The sequence below is a fragment of the Prionailurus viverrinus genome, chromosome A2 (genome assembly GCF_022837055.1).
Source record: "Prionailurus viverrinus isolate Anna chromosome A2, UM_Priviv_1.0, whole genome shotgun sequence".
Classification (NCBI taxonomy): Eukaryota; Metazoa; Chordata; class Mammalia; order Carnivora; family Felidae; genus Prionailurus; species Prionailurus viverrinus.
The window spans coordinates 77,184,900-77,199,525 of NC_062562.1; the positions used below are offsets into that span (position 1 = coordinate 77,184,900).

At 40.6% G+C, this 14,626-nt stretch overlaps 2 protein-coding genes across 2 annotated transcripts in view; one reads left to right on the forward strand and one right to left on the reverse strand.

Annotated features, from left to right (window-relative positions):
• Positions 1–1,506, forward strand: part of LAMB1 (laminin subunit beta 1) — a 75,643-nt gene extending 74,137 nt beyond the window's left edge. The window contains exons 32-33 of the mRNA XM_047832471.1: positions 900–1,059; positions 1,212–1,506. Coding sequence (XP_047688427.1) covers positions 900–1,059; positions 1,212–1,348 — 297 coding nt within the window. The 3' untranslated portion in view covers positions 1,349–1,506. The remainder of the gene's footprint in view (positions 1–899; positions 1,060–1,211) is intronic.
• Positions 1,507–4,031: 2,525 nt separating this feature from the next.
• The window catches only part of DLD (dihydrolipoamide dehydrogenase), a 35,806-nt gene continuing 25,211 nt past the window's right edge, over positions 4,032–14,626 (reverse strand). The window contains exons 9-14 of the mRNA XM_047850509.1: positions 8,221–8,411; positions 7,162–7,332; positions 6,649–6,838; positions 5,866–6,003; positions 4,882–4,971; positions 4,032–4,788 (exon numbers count right to left, since the gene is read on the reverse strand). Of these exons, the coding sequence (XP_047706465.1) occupies positions 4,723–4,788; positions 4,882–4,971; positions 5,866–6,003; positions 6,649–6,838; positions 7,162–7,332; positions 8,221–8,411 (846 nt within the window). The 3' untranslated portion in view covers positions 4,032–4,722. The remainder of the gene's footprint in view (positions 4,789–4,881; positions 4,972–5,865; positions 6,004–6,648; positions 6,839–7,161; positions 7,333–8,220; positions 8,412–14,626) is intronic.

Below are 14,626 nucleotides of genomic sequence, written 5' to 3' on the forward strand. Positions count from 1 at the left end.
TACCTGGCCTTTAAAAGCAGGGTAGAAAAAGCTTAAGGGGTTCACACCAGAACAGCTGGCAGGGAACTAAACCTCACCCCTTCTTCTCGCTGGAAGGTGCTATATTTTGCAGAGAACGTCTCCTAGGATTCCCATTTGTCATTAGAAGCCAAGTTATCACTGAAACATGTTTAGTGGGCAAATGTCTCTCTCCAAAGGAACCTTTTAAACTTCTGAGGGGAGCATTCAACCCTTGACGTCTGGTTAGGGAAGAGAACAAAACAGTGAGAAAAGTGTTCGGTCATGTTCATTTTTCTGTCATGGTTTGTACTTTCTTGCAGCTCTGAGAGCATAAATCTCTCAAGCAGTCTTTACAGAGCATTTTTGCAAAAATATAGCACTTGATTAAGAACAAAACCCTGAAATGAAATCCCTCTATCAAACGGCTGTTGTTGGAACCGTGTTCCCCAAAAGCAGCACTTGTGGTGCCTTTTCAGTTTCACAGCTCCTTGCCCACCCCTGTGCCCTGTGTGCATGCTGGTCTCCCCTCTCCTTCCTTAACTTTCTACGCACCCGGGTCCAGATCCAGATGGCCCTTGTCTGAGATCTAAATGATTAGATCTCAGCAAATCTACTTTAGAGAAAAATATACTTCTCTACCTCCATATAACTGTCCTATAACATCTCCAGAAAAGTGCTAACCTAAAGGCTTAGCCCTAGAGACCTGCTTACAACTCCAAACGTGAGTTTAAAAACTCATGTTGGTGTTATATTTAATTTCACTGTTCCACAATATTTTCAACATATTTACACTGAATAGCTCAACGCGCGAGTACGGTTCCAAGCTTTCTCCAATTACACTAGGCTCTTAATGTCCGAGATTACATTTATCACCTCTTTGTGTCTCCATGGAACTACAGGCTCTGGACGGTGAAGTTGATGAAAAGTATAAGAAAGTAGAAAAATTAATTGCCCAAAAAACTGAAGAGTCAGCTGATGCCAGAAGAAAAGCTGAAATGCTACAAAATGAAGCAAAAACACTTTTGGCTCAAGCAAACAGCAAGCTGCAGCTCCTGAAAGGTAGGGCTTAGGCTCGTGCTTTCGGGACGTATTTAACAATAAGGACACCGTAAAGTTTCTTCTATTTAAAAGGTGGAAATCAAACAAACACTGTTAAATTGAGGTCAACCTAGAATAAATTGCTCAGACTTTTTTCTTTTTCTCTCCCACAGATTTAGAAAGAAAATATGAGGACAATCAAAAATATTTAGAAGATAAAGCTCAAGAATTAGTAAGACTGGAAGGAGAAGTCCGTTCGCTCCTCAAGGATATAAGCCAGAAAGTTGCTGTTTACAGCACCTGCTTGTAACAAAGGGCTGCAAGGTGGCTGAGGTGACCAAAGTAAAATAGCTACATTTTAAAAACTGACAATGATCTTCAAAACTAAAACTGATTACCTATTTAATGTTTTTAATCACCACATTTTGTATGGAGTTAAATAAAGTACAGTGCTTTTGTATAAATCTATACTGAGTATTCTTCTTACATTGTTTTACTGATTTAGTGTTCAGGAATCCCTTTAACCAAAAACAGTTTCAATGTACAGATGGATTTATAAACAAGCCACTTGCCTCTGGGACCCCAATTTCTGTCTTGTCTGTAAGCAGGCTGTAATCTGTCTGCTACGTCAATATCCTCCACAAATCTGCCCCCGAAATCACCTCCCCATGGGACTCCCAGTGGAGGGGAGGAGAAAGGCTACAGCCTGAACCACCTTCACCATTTCAATGGCTGCTCAGGAAATCCAATCTCCGAAACTCCTCTAAATACTCCTCGGTCTGGGAAAGAGAACAGAAGGCAATTTTTAGAGAATGAGGAGGGTAAATTGTGGCTTTTAAGGGTTAGCAATCCCGGCCCTACTGTAGATGGTGAGGGGAGGGTTTAGACTATATCCAGCCGGATATAAACATTGTTCCCGCCAGCTGAGCAGGGCACAGTACAAAGGGGTGCTGGAACTGCTCACCTTTATATTGTTCTTTATTAGATTTCACAGACCAAAGATTCTCCACGGCAATCTGCAGGTGAGGCCAAAACAATCACAGGACGACCATTCCACACACTAAAGAAAATAGCCGGAGTACCGCCAGACCTGCATCAACTTCACAGCCGAGCTAGCTGGGTAACAACAGGCCCAAGTGGTTTTCTCACACATTCTCGTTACAGCAAGGCCATGGCCGTGTACCACTACCAGCCACCCCCACACACAACACAGCTGCGTTTGAAGCTAGGCCTGAACAGAAGCTAAACGGACCTAATTCAAACAATAAGGCAACTTCCTCCCTCAAGGCAATGATGTCATTTTTCTTTAGGTAGAGATCCCAATACCTAGCAAAGTAGTTTCACCTCATCATCTATCTCTTTCCTTAATTTTAAGTACTTTGTTTATTCATTCCTTTTCAGTTTAAAGACTCACTTTGAAATCACTCATTTTAATCAGCTCAATGAACTGGACAACTGAGTCACACCCTTCACAAGCCAAGAAAATATTGAGAACTTAATAAGTGAATATTTAAAATTCGTTTTACACCCACAACTTTGTTCCCACCTAGATATATGTAACCATTTTGTTTCTACAGCTAGAACTTAAATTCTATTTCACTATTCCGTAATTAGAAACTTTTTCCCTAGAGGAGGGGACAGGTTTTGAAGTTTAATAAACTGGCACTTCACATAAGATTGGGATTTCAGATTTTTAAGACACAAGAGGTCATTTCCAATAATGGCAAAGTAGCACATATCAGGCCAACCCTCCTAATATCAAATGCAAACTCTGCACAAAATATATACATATTTTTAAAAAGTACAGGTCCGGGAGAACCAGAAGCAGGCAGAAGGTACAAGGGAGGTGACCAAGAACAGCACTGGGTGTAATTCCCATTTTTAACGGCTTTTCACTTGAGGGTAGGTCCCAGGAAGTGGCAACTTGGGCAGAAGCCAAGTTTTTCTGGTTACAGGATCGGAAGGACTGAGTTTGGGGCAATGAGGAGAACTGAAATAGGAGGAAAGAACCCCAGAAGAGCATGGCACGGTGGGGAGGGCCACCCCACTGCACATATAATCTGCCCGACCTCTGGTTGGCCTCTGCCCCCAGCAAAGACAACAAACTTGGAGTCGGGAGTTTAGCCACGTTAACTGCCTACTGAAGAAAAATTCCCTAGTTTTCAGAGGTAGGTAACAACCCAGAGCCTTTACAATGTCACATCCATAATGACCGCACCACAATCTACGACTACTGGACGTAGGAAGAAAAAGGGAGATGGGACCCATTATGTGTGTGATGCCACTAAAACCTGAAGACTACTGAGCATTTTCAGTAACAAGATACTGACGGTATCTTACTCTACACAGCTTTCTGCTGATAGATTACATTCTAAATTTTCCTTAGACTGTGATCTTTAAATTGCAATCAAGTATCTAGTTTACATATTTCTTCTACTTCAAGATAGTTTCTTTTCCTTTTCAGAATACACTTACCTAAATTTAAGAAGTACTTATCTGAAATGATACTTAAATTTAGTTAAAATATGCAAAAGCCCATTTAACATTTAATTATTTGAGAAATGGCCATTTCACTTTTTCCTTCAAAGATTTTAAATAACCTCTACACCCAGTGTGGGGCTCGAATTCACAACCATGAGGTCGAGAGTCGCATGCTCTATGGACTAAGCCAGCCAGGCGCCCCAAGCAATGGCCATTTTAAACATTAAGTCAACAAATACAAAGAAATAGTCATTTACCCAGCCACGGACACACTGGAAATCCATAGAAGACAGCAGACTAAATATGCTATGTCTCCAAAAGTCTATGTTCCACATAGAGCTGGAATCACTAACACAGACGTAAAGGTAATGACCTTACAGTTGTCCCCCAGTGTGGTAAAAAGATACATCCGGGCCTCTAAAATGAACAATAAAGAGAAATAAGAATATACACTAGCGGTAGTCAGAGAAGAACTAGGACCATCTTGATATCCATTCAAAACAACCAGTAAATGAATATTTAAGACTGTTTATTTCTGGATTTTCATTCCCTGCTGTAATACATGAGTCCTCATTTAATATTTGAATTTCACAGATGTATCTCCTTAATTTGGATAACTAACTACAGACTGTAGACCTCAATGGGTCCTTAAAAATTTAAACATTCTACCTCTAAACCGTAAGAATTTGGGGATTAAATAAAACAAGTGAGAGACCATTTATTTACATTGGTTTGGTTTATACATATTTTAACCTTATTCTAATGACTAACTCTGTTTCCAATATGAAAACCAAGTTTAAAATAACTTGATCACCTTGCAACAAACACGGCTGGTTCACATACTCTACCTCCAGCTCCATCCATGTAAGTAAATCCAACTTTACAATAGCAGAGATTAAAAGCTACATAACATAAATTTAGTGAAGGTGAATTTTTCAGAAACAGCATGAAAATATGGGTTGAAGAAAATGTTCCAGGAAGCTACTATAAGTAGCTTCTGCCTCCAATATTAATGTGCTGAAACAAAATATTAAATTTATTTAAAATAGATGAGATTATTCCATTCCGTCCAAACTTACTAAAACCTTCCAAAAGTTTCATAATTCAGTCCTAGAAATTCTTGGAGCTGTGAGCATTTCCTGTTCAGAAATGTGACCTCTACAAAAGCTCCCAGGAGATTTCAGAAAAATAGAATCTTCTATTTTAAAAGTTGATTGATTTGCCAAATGATGCAGCCAGGTTTGCTTCTCTAAATGCTTCTGATAAGGTCTGTAAAGGAAGAAATTTGAAATTACAAAGCAAATTATTTGCAGGTGAGACGAAAATCTAGGTAGGCATTATTCCGTACACTTTGGTAATTACCGGGTGCGCGTGGCAGACTCTAGCTATATCTTCACAGGATGCTCCATACTCCAACGCAAGAGCAGCTTCATTTATCATCTCACCAGCACCCTTGAAAATAATAAACCAAGAAGTCGTTTATGTCCCAAGGCAAAAACTACAAGCTAACAAGATTTGCTGTTACAGCAGTTAACCAAAGCCTCAGTCAGGAAAAGCTTCACAGAAAAGGTGGCACGGAAGTTAAGGGCCTGGGCTCTGGAGCCGGCTGGCCTGGATTCAAATCTTACCACTTACTACCTTAAGTGCTCATGCTGTGTGCTTCATTCCATTTATTCACTTCAGAAATGGGAAGAGTGACTCCTACCTCCCAGAATTGGGAAAACTAAAGTTACTGAATGTATTCAGAAAAACGTATTCCAGAGTAAGCGCTCGAGTGGCCTATCATCATGATTACATTGGATACCTTGGGGGAGGCCATACTTCAGATTCAGTGGTAGGAAAGGCTTCCCTCAGAGGCGCCACGTGAGCTGAGACCTTGTAGGAGCCACTCATGCAAAGCCCGGGAGGCCCAGCTCTCTAGACAACAGGTTCTCCAAGCCCAAGGGCTCTAACCTGGCAACACTGGCCTGTTAACAACCTGAGAGAAGGCCCACAAGACAGGGAATCAATGAGCAAAAGGCAACAGTGAGAAGACATGAGGTCAAAGGCAGACAGGACCAGATTTAGTGGGGCCTTGGATATAACAGCCCAAAGCTGAAAAGGGTCACTGGAGAGTGTTAGGCAGGCCCAGGGCCTGGTGTAGGTTTTAAAAGGATAACCTTAGTTGCGGTATGGAAAGCTGATGATGTGAGGGCCAAGACTGAGTGCTGCCTTATCAGAAACCACACACAAATGTTTGCCGGTAAATAAAAAACTCAGGATGTAAACAGCAGATGGTTTTAAATTCATCTACAGAGCAACGCTTTCCAGAAATCACGATGGGATGTGGGGTCTTAGAATACTCACTGGCCCGAGAATATGTGCTCCCAGTACCCTGTCTGTGGATTTCTGTCCCAGAATCTTCACCAGGCCATCTGTGTCAGCATTGGTCTTCGCCCTGCTGTTGGCAGCAAAGGGGAACTTGCCGACTTTGTACTCGATGCCCTGGGAGAGACAGAAAAGGAAAACCTATGTCAACTCTGAAACAACGCATTCCCATTGGTGAAACCATCCGTCATTTCTTCAGAAAATAAGCCCCAAGAAGGCAATTCTTCAGAGTGTGTTGAAGGCAAGACCAAAGCCTCTTGCTAATGAGACACAGTTTGGGTACAAACATAAGCAAATGCAAATGCCAGTCTACCTGGGGATATTTCAAGGGAAATTAAAAAGCTCTGGAATTACTATTTGAATACAGGCAAGTGAATGATCTCCTCTATGCTACTAACAAAGGGAAAAGTATAGAAGCTATAACTTCTACATAATTTCAAAATGCATTAATGCAATAATAAAATGATTCTCAGCCACCAGGGTCATTAACACAGTTCATACGCTATACAGTACAACTACCCTCGCATTCAGAATAACCTCTTCTTTTGGGGCTCCTAGGTGGCTCAGTTGGTTAAGCGTCCAACTTTGGCTCAGGTCATGATCTCATGGTGTGAGTTCAAGCCCCGCATCGGGCTTCTTGCTGATAGTGCGGAGGCTGCTTGGGATTCTCTCTCACCCCCTCTCTCTGCCCCTCTCCCACTCGCTTTGCAATCTCAGAATAAACAAACTTAAAAAAAAAAAAAAAAAAAAAAAGATAATTACCTCTTCCTTCAACTGCTCTTCTGATTTGCCAACCCAAGCAACTTCAGGGTGCGTGTAAATCACCGATGGGACACAGTTGTAGTCAATGTGCACAGCGCCACCAGCCATTCCTTCAACACAGATAATGCCTTCATCCTCCGCTTTGTGAGCCAGCATCGGACCAGCAACCACATCACCAATAGCATAGATGCTACCGCACAGATGAAAAGAAACATGGTGAACTTCGGCCACCACAGATACTCATCTTCAGTCATGCGGTGGTAATAAAAATAAAAGTCTCTAGTTATTAAATAACCGATAAGTATTTAAAATACAGCTCTTCATAGATCTGTGAGTTCAGGTTCTAGTCTTTGGGTAATGAAAAACTTCTGTTAGTTTTGTTTTCACACAGAAGTTTACCATTCTTCCCCAAAGCCAATGGCATGTTTTAAGCGTGGCAAAAGTCAGATTTTCAAAACAGTGTTTGAAATAAATTAAAACATTTTTGAAAATGCAATTAACTATCCAACTTACTTTGGAATTTTAGTTTGGAATCTGGTATTGACTGGAATTCTACCTCTAGGATCTAGTTCAATTCCAAGCTCTTCTAGTCCCAAATTCTGAGTAAAGGGTCGTCGGCCAATGCAAACCAAGAGCACATCACACGTGATGACTTCAGCTTTACCACCAGAAGCGCCTTCAATACTAGACAATGAACAGTGTATGACTATTAAACACACATCAACATAAAAAACTCACAGACTTAGAAATTAAGACCAGACATTTCTCAAGTGTTGTCAACAATTCTAACAGGAGTCAGGAATGAAAAACTGTACATATCCCCTGGAGGTCTATCAACAGTAAGCAATCTAATATTATGGATTTCCACATAGATCTAAAAATACTGAGTTTCACTGAACATTGAGAGTTTAAATATTTCTGAATGTATACTATGAGAAATCACATTACAGTGAGAACACTGGGTTAATTTTCCTAGCATCAACTTAACCATGAATTTCAATGGATTTTTTTTTTTTTTTTTTCTGAAATTTATTGACAAATTGGTTTCCATACAACACCCAGTGCTCATCCCAAAAGGTGCCCTCAATACCCATCACCCACCCTCTCCTCCCTCCCACCCCCCATCAACCCTCAGTTTGTTCTCAGTTTTTAACAGTCTCTTATGCTTTGGCTCTCTCCCTTTCTAACCTCTTTTTTTTTTTTTTTTTCTCCTTCCCCTCCCCCATGGGTTCCTGTTATGTTTCTCAGGATCCACATAAGAGTGAGACCATATGGTATCTGTCTTTCTCTGTATGGCTTATTTCACTTAGCATCACACTCTCCAGTTCCATCCACGTTGCTACAAAAGGCCATATTTCATTTTTTCTCATTGCCATGTAATATTCCATTGTGTATATAAACCACAACTTCTTTATCCATTCATCAGTTGATGGACATCAATGGACTGATTTAATAAGCAATATGGAGTTATACTAAGCAGTAAGATGGCCCTAAGTTCTAACCAAATCTGATTCTGCAAAAGGAGTGTTTTTCTTAAGGATATCATATCAAAACCAAATGTAGCATACTTACGAAACATCAATTTTCCCATCTGACTTCTTGGTAGCACCAGTAACTTTTGTATTCAATTTAAATTTAAATCCTTGTTTTTGAAGGATGCGTTGAAAGTTTTTAGATATCTCCATATCAATTCCAACTCCACCAACATGACCTAAAAACTCAACTGCAGTCACATCAGCACCAAGTCTTTGCCAAACTGAACCCTGTAGAGAATAGTTTTTAAGTCATAAAAAAAAAAAAAAATTAAAGTTTCCATAGTAGATATTTACCAAAGCATTTTAACTTATTGTCAGATATTTTCTTTTATTAATACGTTCCTATTAGAAGCTCTGAGGTTTAAAATTAACCTCAAATTAACCTGTGGCAAACATATTTCATATACTAATCTATTCATGCCTTCAACATTAATTGAGCACCTACTATAATCTAGGCACACATCAGCGAACAACACGTTGCCCCTAGGGATCTTATACTCTGGTAGGGGAGGCATATGAAGTAAAATTCAGAGGATAATAATGTGCTCTGAGAGAAATAAATGAGGAAACAAAACCAGGACTACTGGAGGAGTAAGCCTGCAATTTTAAACCATGGGGTCATTGGGGAAAGCTTCACTGGGAGTGACGTGTGCACAAAGACTTGAAGAAGAGAGGGAAAGAGCTATACCGGAACTGGCTGGTCCAGAAGGAGGGGAACAAGTGGGAAAGGAGGTCCTGAGGGAGAAGAAAAAGCCTCTTGTTGCTACTAATTACCGATGTTTGTAAACTATTAAACTGGTTTCATTTTATTTTCTCAATAGAGACATGTTTACTTTTTTATTCAAATTATAATTTAAACAGAACGCTGGTTTTATTTTAGCAATTATCACTTTGAATACCTATTTGTGAAATAGGCAAGATGAATATAATTTTACAACATTAAATATGAAAAACTATGAGCATATCCTCTGCAAGAATTTGTATCAAAATCCCCTGGTAATTTAAAATTCACCATTAAGAGGTTTTACCTTTCCAATTAGGTTTATGCATTCATTTTTAAAAGTTTCAGGAGTTTTTGGAAAGCTGAGTTAACTAAAGCCAATACAGTAACACTAAAAATTCAACCACAAGCATATACCAAAATTAGGCCAAAATGAATCATGGACCTTAAGGTAAAGGCCAAGATTATAAAACTTATGGAAGATCGAAACGGAAGATGCAGCATAGGAGGACACTGGGCTCACCTCCTCCTGCTGATAGCTTATATTCCACCCACGTCGGCCTAAAAAACCCAGAAAACCGCCAGAAGACTAGCAGAATGGACTCTCCAGACCTCTCAAGTGTAGACAAGAGGCCCACGGAAGGAGGTTAGGAAGGGAGGAAAGGTGATGCGTGCTACTGGACTGGTGGGAGGGAGCCGGGGCAGTGGAGGGGCAGCCCGCCCAGCAAGGCAGGGCCCCCGAAGTCTGGCTTGCAAAAGCGGAGAGGCTGGACTGCCTGAGTTCTGACAGCCAGCAGGACTTAACATCTGGAATGTTAAAAGTGAACAGCTCTGCTCTTGGAGAGCGGAAAGTGGGAGGGCGAAAGGACAATGGGAGGGAGAGGTGTTGAGCCCTGGAAGGGAGAGCTCAGCTCAGCAGGGAACAAAGGCGCTGGGAAGCGCCATCTCTCTCTCCCATCCCCCACCTGAAATCCCAAAGGGAACCAGTTACCATCACCGAACTTGCCTGCACCTCACAAACACCCAACGCTGTGCTTCTGTGGATCCATCCCTCCAATGGGTCTGCCTCCCTCCAGGTGATGCAGGGACCCTCCCACAGGGGACCACCGACAGCAAAGTGAGCTAAGCCTGCCCCTCCCACCCCTGTGCACCTTGCGGATCCACCCTGGCTAATACACCAGATCCCATCGAAGCGGCACCACAAGCCTGGCAGTGTGCAAGTAGCCCAGACAGGGGCCACACCACTCCACAGTGAGTCCTGCCCCTGGGAGAGGGGAAGAGAAGGTACACACCAGTCTGACTGTGGTCCCAGCGGTGGACTGGGAGCAGATATCAGGTCTGACTGCGGCCCCACCCACCAACACAAGTTACTCCAGACAGCACAGGGGAAGTGCCCTGCAATTTGAAGCCACCCTAGGGACTACCCAAAATGATGAAACGGAAGAACTCTCCTCAAAAGAAACTCCAGGAAGTTGCGACAGCTAACAAATTGATCAAAAACGATTTAAGCAATATAACAGAACAAGAATTTAGAATAATAGTCATAAAACTAATCGCTGGGCTTGAAAAAAGCATAGAGGACAACAGACAACCTATTGCTACAGAGATCAGGGGACTAAGAAACCGTCATGAGGAGCTAAAAAAATGCTATAAATGAGGTGCAAAGTAAAATGGAGGTGACCACAGCATGGACTGAAGAGGCAGAGAAGAGAATAGGTGAATTAGAAAATGAAATTATGGAAAAAGAGGAAGCTGAGAAAAAGATAAAAAAAATCCAGGAGTATGAGGGGAGAATTAGAAAACTAAGTGATGCATCAAACGAAACAATATCCGTATAACAGAAATTCCAGAAGAGGAAAAGAGAGAGAAAGGGGTTGAAGGTGTACGTGAACGAATCATAGCAGAGAACTTCCCTGATCCAAGGAAGGAAAAAGGCTTTGAAATCCAAGAGGCACAGAGAACTCCCTTCAGACATAACTTGAATCAATCTTCTGCACGACATATCATAGTGAAACTGACAAAATACAAGGATAAAGAGAAAATTATGAAAGCAGCTAGGGATAAACAGGCTCTAACTTATAAAGGGAGACCCATAAGACTAGTGGCAGACCTATCTACTGAAACTTGGCAGGCCAGAAAGGAATGGCAGGAAATCTTCAATGTGATGAACAGAAAAAATATGCAGCCGAGTCCTTTATCCAGCAAGTCTGTCATTCAGAACAGAAGGAGAGATAAAGGTCTTCCCAAACAAAAACTGAAGGAATTCATCACCACTAAACCAGCCCTACAAAATCCTAAGGGGGATTCTGTCAGTAAAATGTTGCAAGGACCACAAAGTACCAGAGACATCACTACAAGCATGAAACCTACAGACATCACAATGACTCTAAACCTCGTATCTTTCAATAATAACACTGAATGTAAATGGACTAAATGCTCCAACGAAAAGAAACAGGGTATTAGAATGGATAAAAAAAACAAGACACATCTATTCGCTGTCTACAAGAGACTCATTTTAGACCTGAGGACACACTCAGATTGAAAGTGAGGGGATGGATATCTATCATGGTACTGGAAGTCAAAAAAAGCTGGAGTAGCCATACTTATATCAAACTAGATTTTAAATTAAAGGCTGAAACAAGACATGAGGAAGGGCATTATATAATAATTAGAGTGTCTATCAATCAGGAAGAGCTAACAATTATAAATGTCTATGTGCCGAATATGGGACCCCCCAAATATATAAAACGATTAATCACAAACATAAGCAACCTTATTGATAAGACTGTGGTAATTGCAGGGGACTTTAACACTCTACTTAGAGAAATGGATAGATCATCTAGACACAGGATCAATAAAGAAACATTGGATCAGATGGACTTGACAGATATATTTAGAATTCTGCATCCCAAAGCAACAGAATATACTTTCTTCTCAAGTGCACATGGAACATTCTCCAAGATAGATCACATACTGGGTCACAAAACAGCCCTTCCTAAGTATAAAAGAACTGAGATCATACCATGCACACTTTCAGACCACAATGCTATGAAGCTTGAAATCAACCACAGGAAAAAGTCTGGAAAACTTCCAAAAGCATGGGTCAACCCATGAATAGGTCAACTAGGCAATTAGAGAAGAAATTTAAAAATATATGGAAACAAATGAAAATGAAAATACAACAATCCAAACACTTTGGAATGCAGCAAAGGCAGTCCTGAGAGGAAAATACATTGCAATCCAGAAACAAGAAAAATCCCAAATACAAAATCTAACAGCACACCTAAAGGAAATAGAAGCAGAACAGCAAAGACACTCCAAACCCAGCAGAAGAGAAATAATAAAGATCAGAGCAGAAATAAACAATATAGACTCTAAAACAACTGTGGGGCAGATCCATGAAACCAAGAGTTGGTTTCTTGAAAAACTAAACAAAATTGATAAACCCCTAGCCAGGCTTCTCAAAAAGAAAAGGGAGATGACCCAAATAGATAAAATCATGAATGAAAATGGAATTATTACAACCAATCCCTCAGACATACAAGCAATTATCAGGGAATACTATGAAAAATTATATGCCAACAAACTGGACAACCTGGAAGAAATGGACAAATTCCTAAGTACCCACACACTTCCAAAACTCAAACAGGAAGAAACAGAAAACTTGAACAGACCCATAACCAGCAAACAAATTGAAATCAGTTATCAAAAATCTCCCAACAAGTAAGAGTCCAGGACCAGATGGCTTCCCTGGGGAGTTCTATCAGACATTTAAAGCAGAGATAATACCTATCCTTCTCAAGCTTTTCCAAAAAATTGAAAGGGAAGGGAAACTTTCAGACTCATTCTATGAAGCCAGCATTACTTTGATTCCTAAACCAGACAGAGACCCAGCAAAAAAAGAGAACTACAGGCCAATATCCCTGATGAATATGGATGCAAAAATTCTCAACAAGATACTAGCAAATCGAATTCAACAGCATATAAAAAGAATTATTCACCATGATCAAGTGGGATTCATTCCTGGGATGCAGGGCTGGTTCAACATTCGCAAATCAATCAATGTGATAAATCACGTTAATGAAAGAAAAGAACCATGTGATCCTGTCAATCGATGCAGAAAAAGCATTTGACAAAATTCAGCATCCTTTCTTAATAAAAACCCTTGAGAAAGTCGGGATAGAAGGAACATACTTAAATATCATAAAAGCCATTTATGAAAAGCCCACAGCTAATATCATCCTCAATGGGGAAAAACTGAAAGCCTTCTCCCTGAGATCAGGAACACGACAGGGATGTCCACTCTCACCGCTGTTGTTTAACATAGTGTTGGAAGTTCTAGCATCAGCAATCAGACAACAAAAGGAAATCAAAGGCATCAAAATTGGCAGATGAAGTCAAGCTTTCACTTTTTGCAGATGACATGATACTATGCATGGAAAACCCGACAGACTCCACCAAAAGTCTGCTAGAACTGATACATGAATTCAGCAAAGTCGCAGGACACAAAATCAAGGTACAGAAAACAGTTACATTCTTATACACTAACAATGAAGCAACAGAAAGACAAATAAAGAAACTGATCCCATTCACAACTGCACCAAGAATCATAAAATACCTAGGAATAAACCTAACCAGGGATGTAAAAGATTTGTATGCTGAAAACTATAGAAAGCTTATGAAGGAAATTGAAGAAGATTGAAAGAAATGGAAAAACAATCCATGCTCATGGATTGGAAGAATAAATAGTGTTAAAATGTCAATACTACCCAAAGCTATACATTCATTGCAATCCCCATCAAAATTGCACCAGCATTCTTCTCGAGGCTAGGACAAGCAATCCTAAAATTTATATGGAACCACAAAAGACCCCAAATAGCCAAAGTAATTTTGAAGAAGACCAAAGTGGGAGGCATCACAATCCCAGGCTTTAGCCTCTACTACAAAGCTGTAATCATCAAGACAGCATGGTATTGGCACAAAAACAGACACATAGACCAATGGAATTGGTCCAGAATTGGACGCACAAAAGTATGGCCAACTCATCTTTGACAAAGCAGGAAAGAACATCCAATGGAAAAAAGACAGTCTCTTTAACAAATGGTGCTGGAAGAACTGGACAGCAACATGCAGAAGAATGAAACTAGACCCCTTTCTTATACCATTCACAAAAATGAACTCAAAATGGATAACGGACCTGAATGTGAGACAGGAAACCATCAAAACCCTAGAAGAGAAAGCAGGAAAAAACCTCTCTGACCTCAGCCGCAGCAATTTCTTACTTGACACATCTCCAAAGGCAAGGGAATTAAAAGCAAAAATGAACTATTAGGACCTCATCAAGATAAAAAGCTTCTGCACTGCAAAGGAAACAACCAACAAAACTAAAAGGCAACCAACGGAATGGGAAAAGACATTTGCAAATGACATATCAGACAAAGGGCTAGTATCCAAAATGTGTGAAGAGCTCACCAAACTCCACACCCGAAAAACAAATGACCCAGTGAAGAAATGGGCAGAAAACATGAATAGACACTTCTCTGAAGAAGACATCCGGATGGCCAACAGGCACATGAAAAGATGCTCAACATCACTCCTCATCAGGGAAATACAAATCAAAACCACACTCAGATATCACCTCACGCCAGTCAGAGTGGCCAAAATGAACAAATCAGGAGACTATAGATGCTGGCGAGGATGTGGAAACGGGAACCCTCTTGCA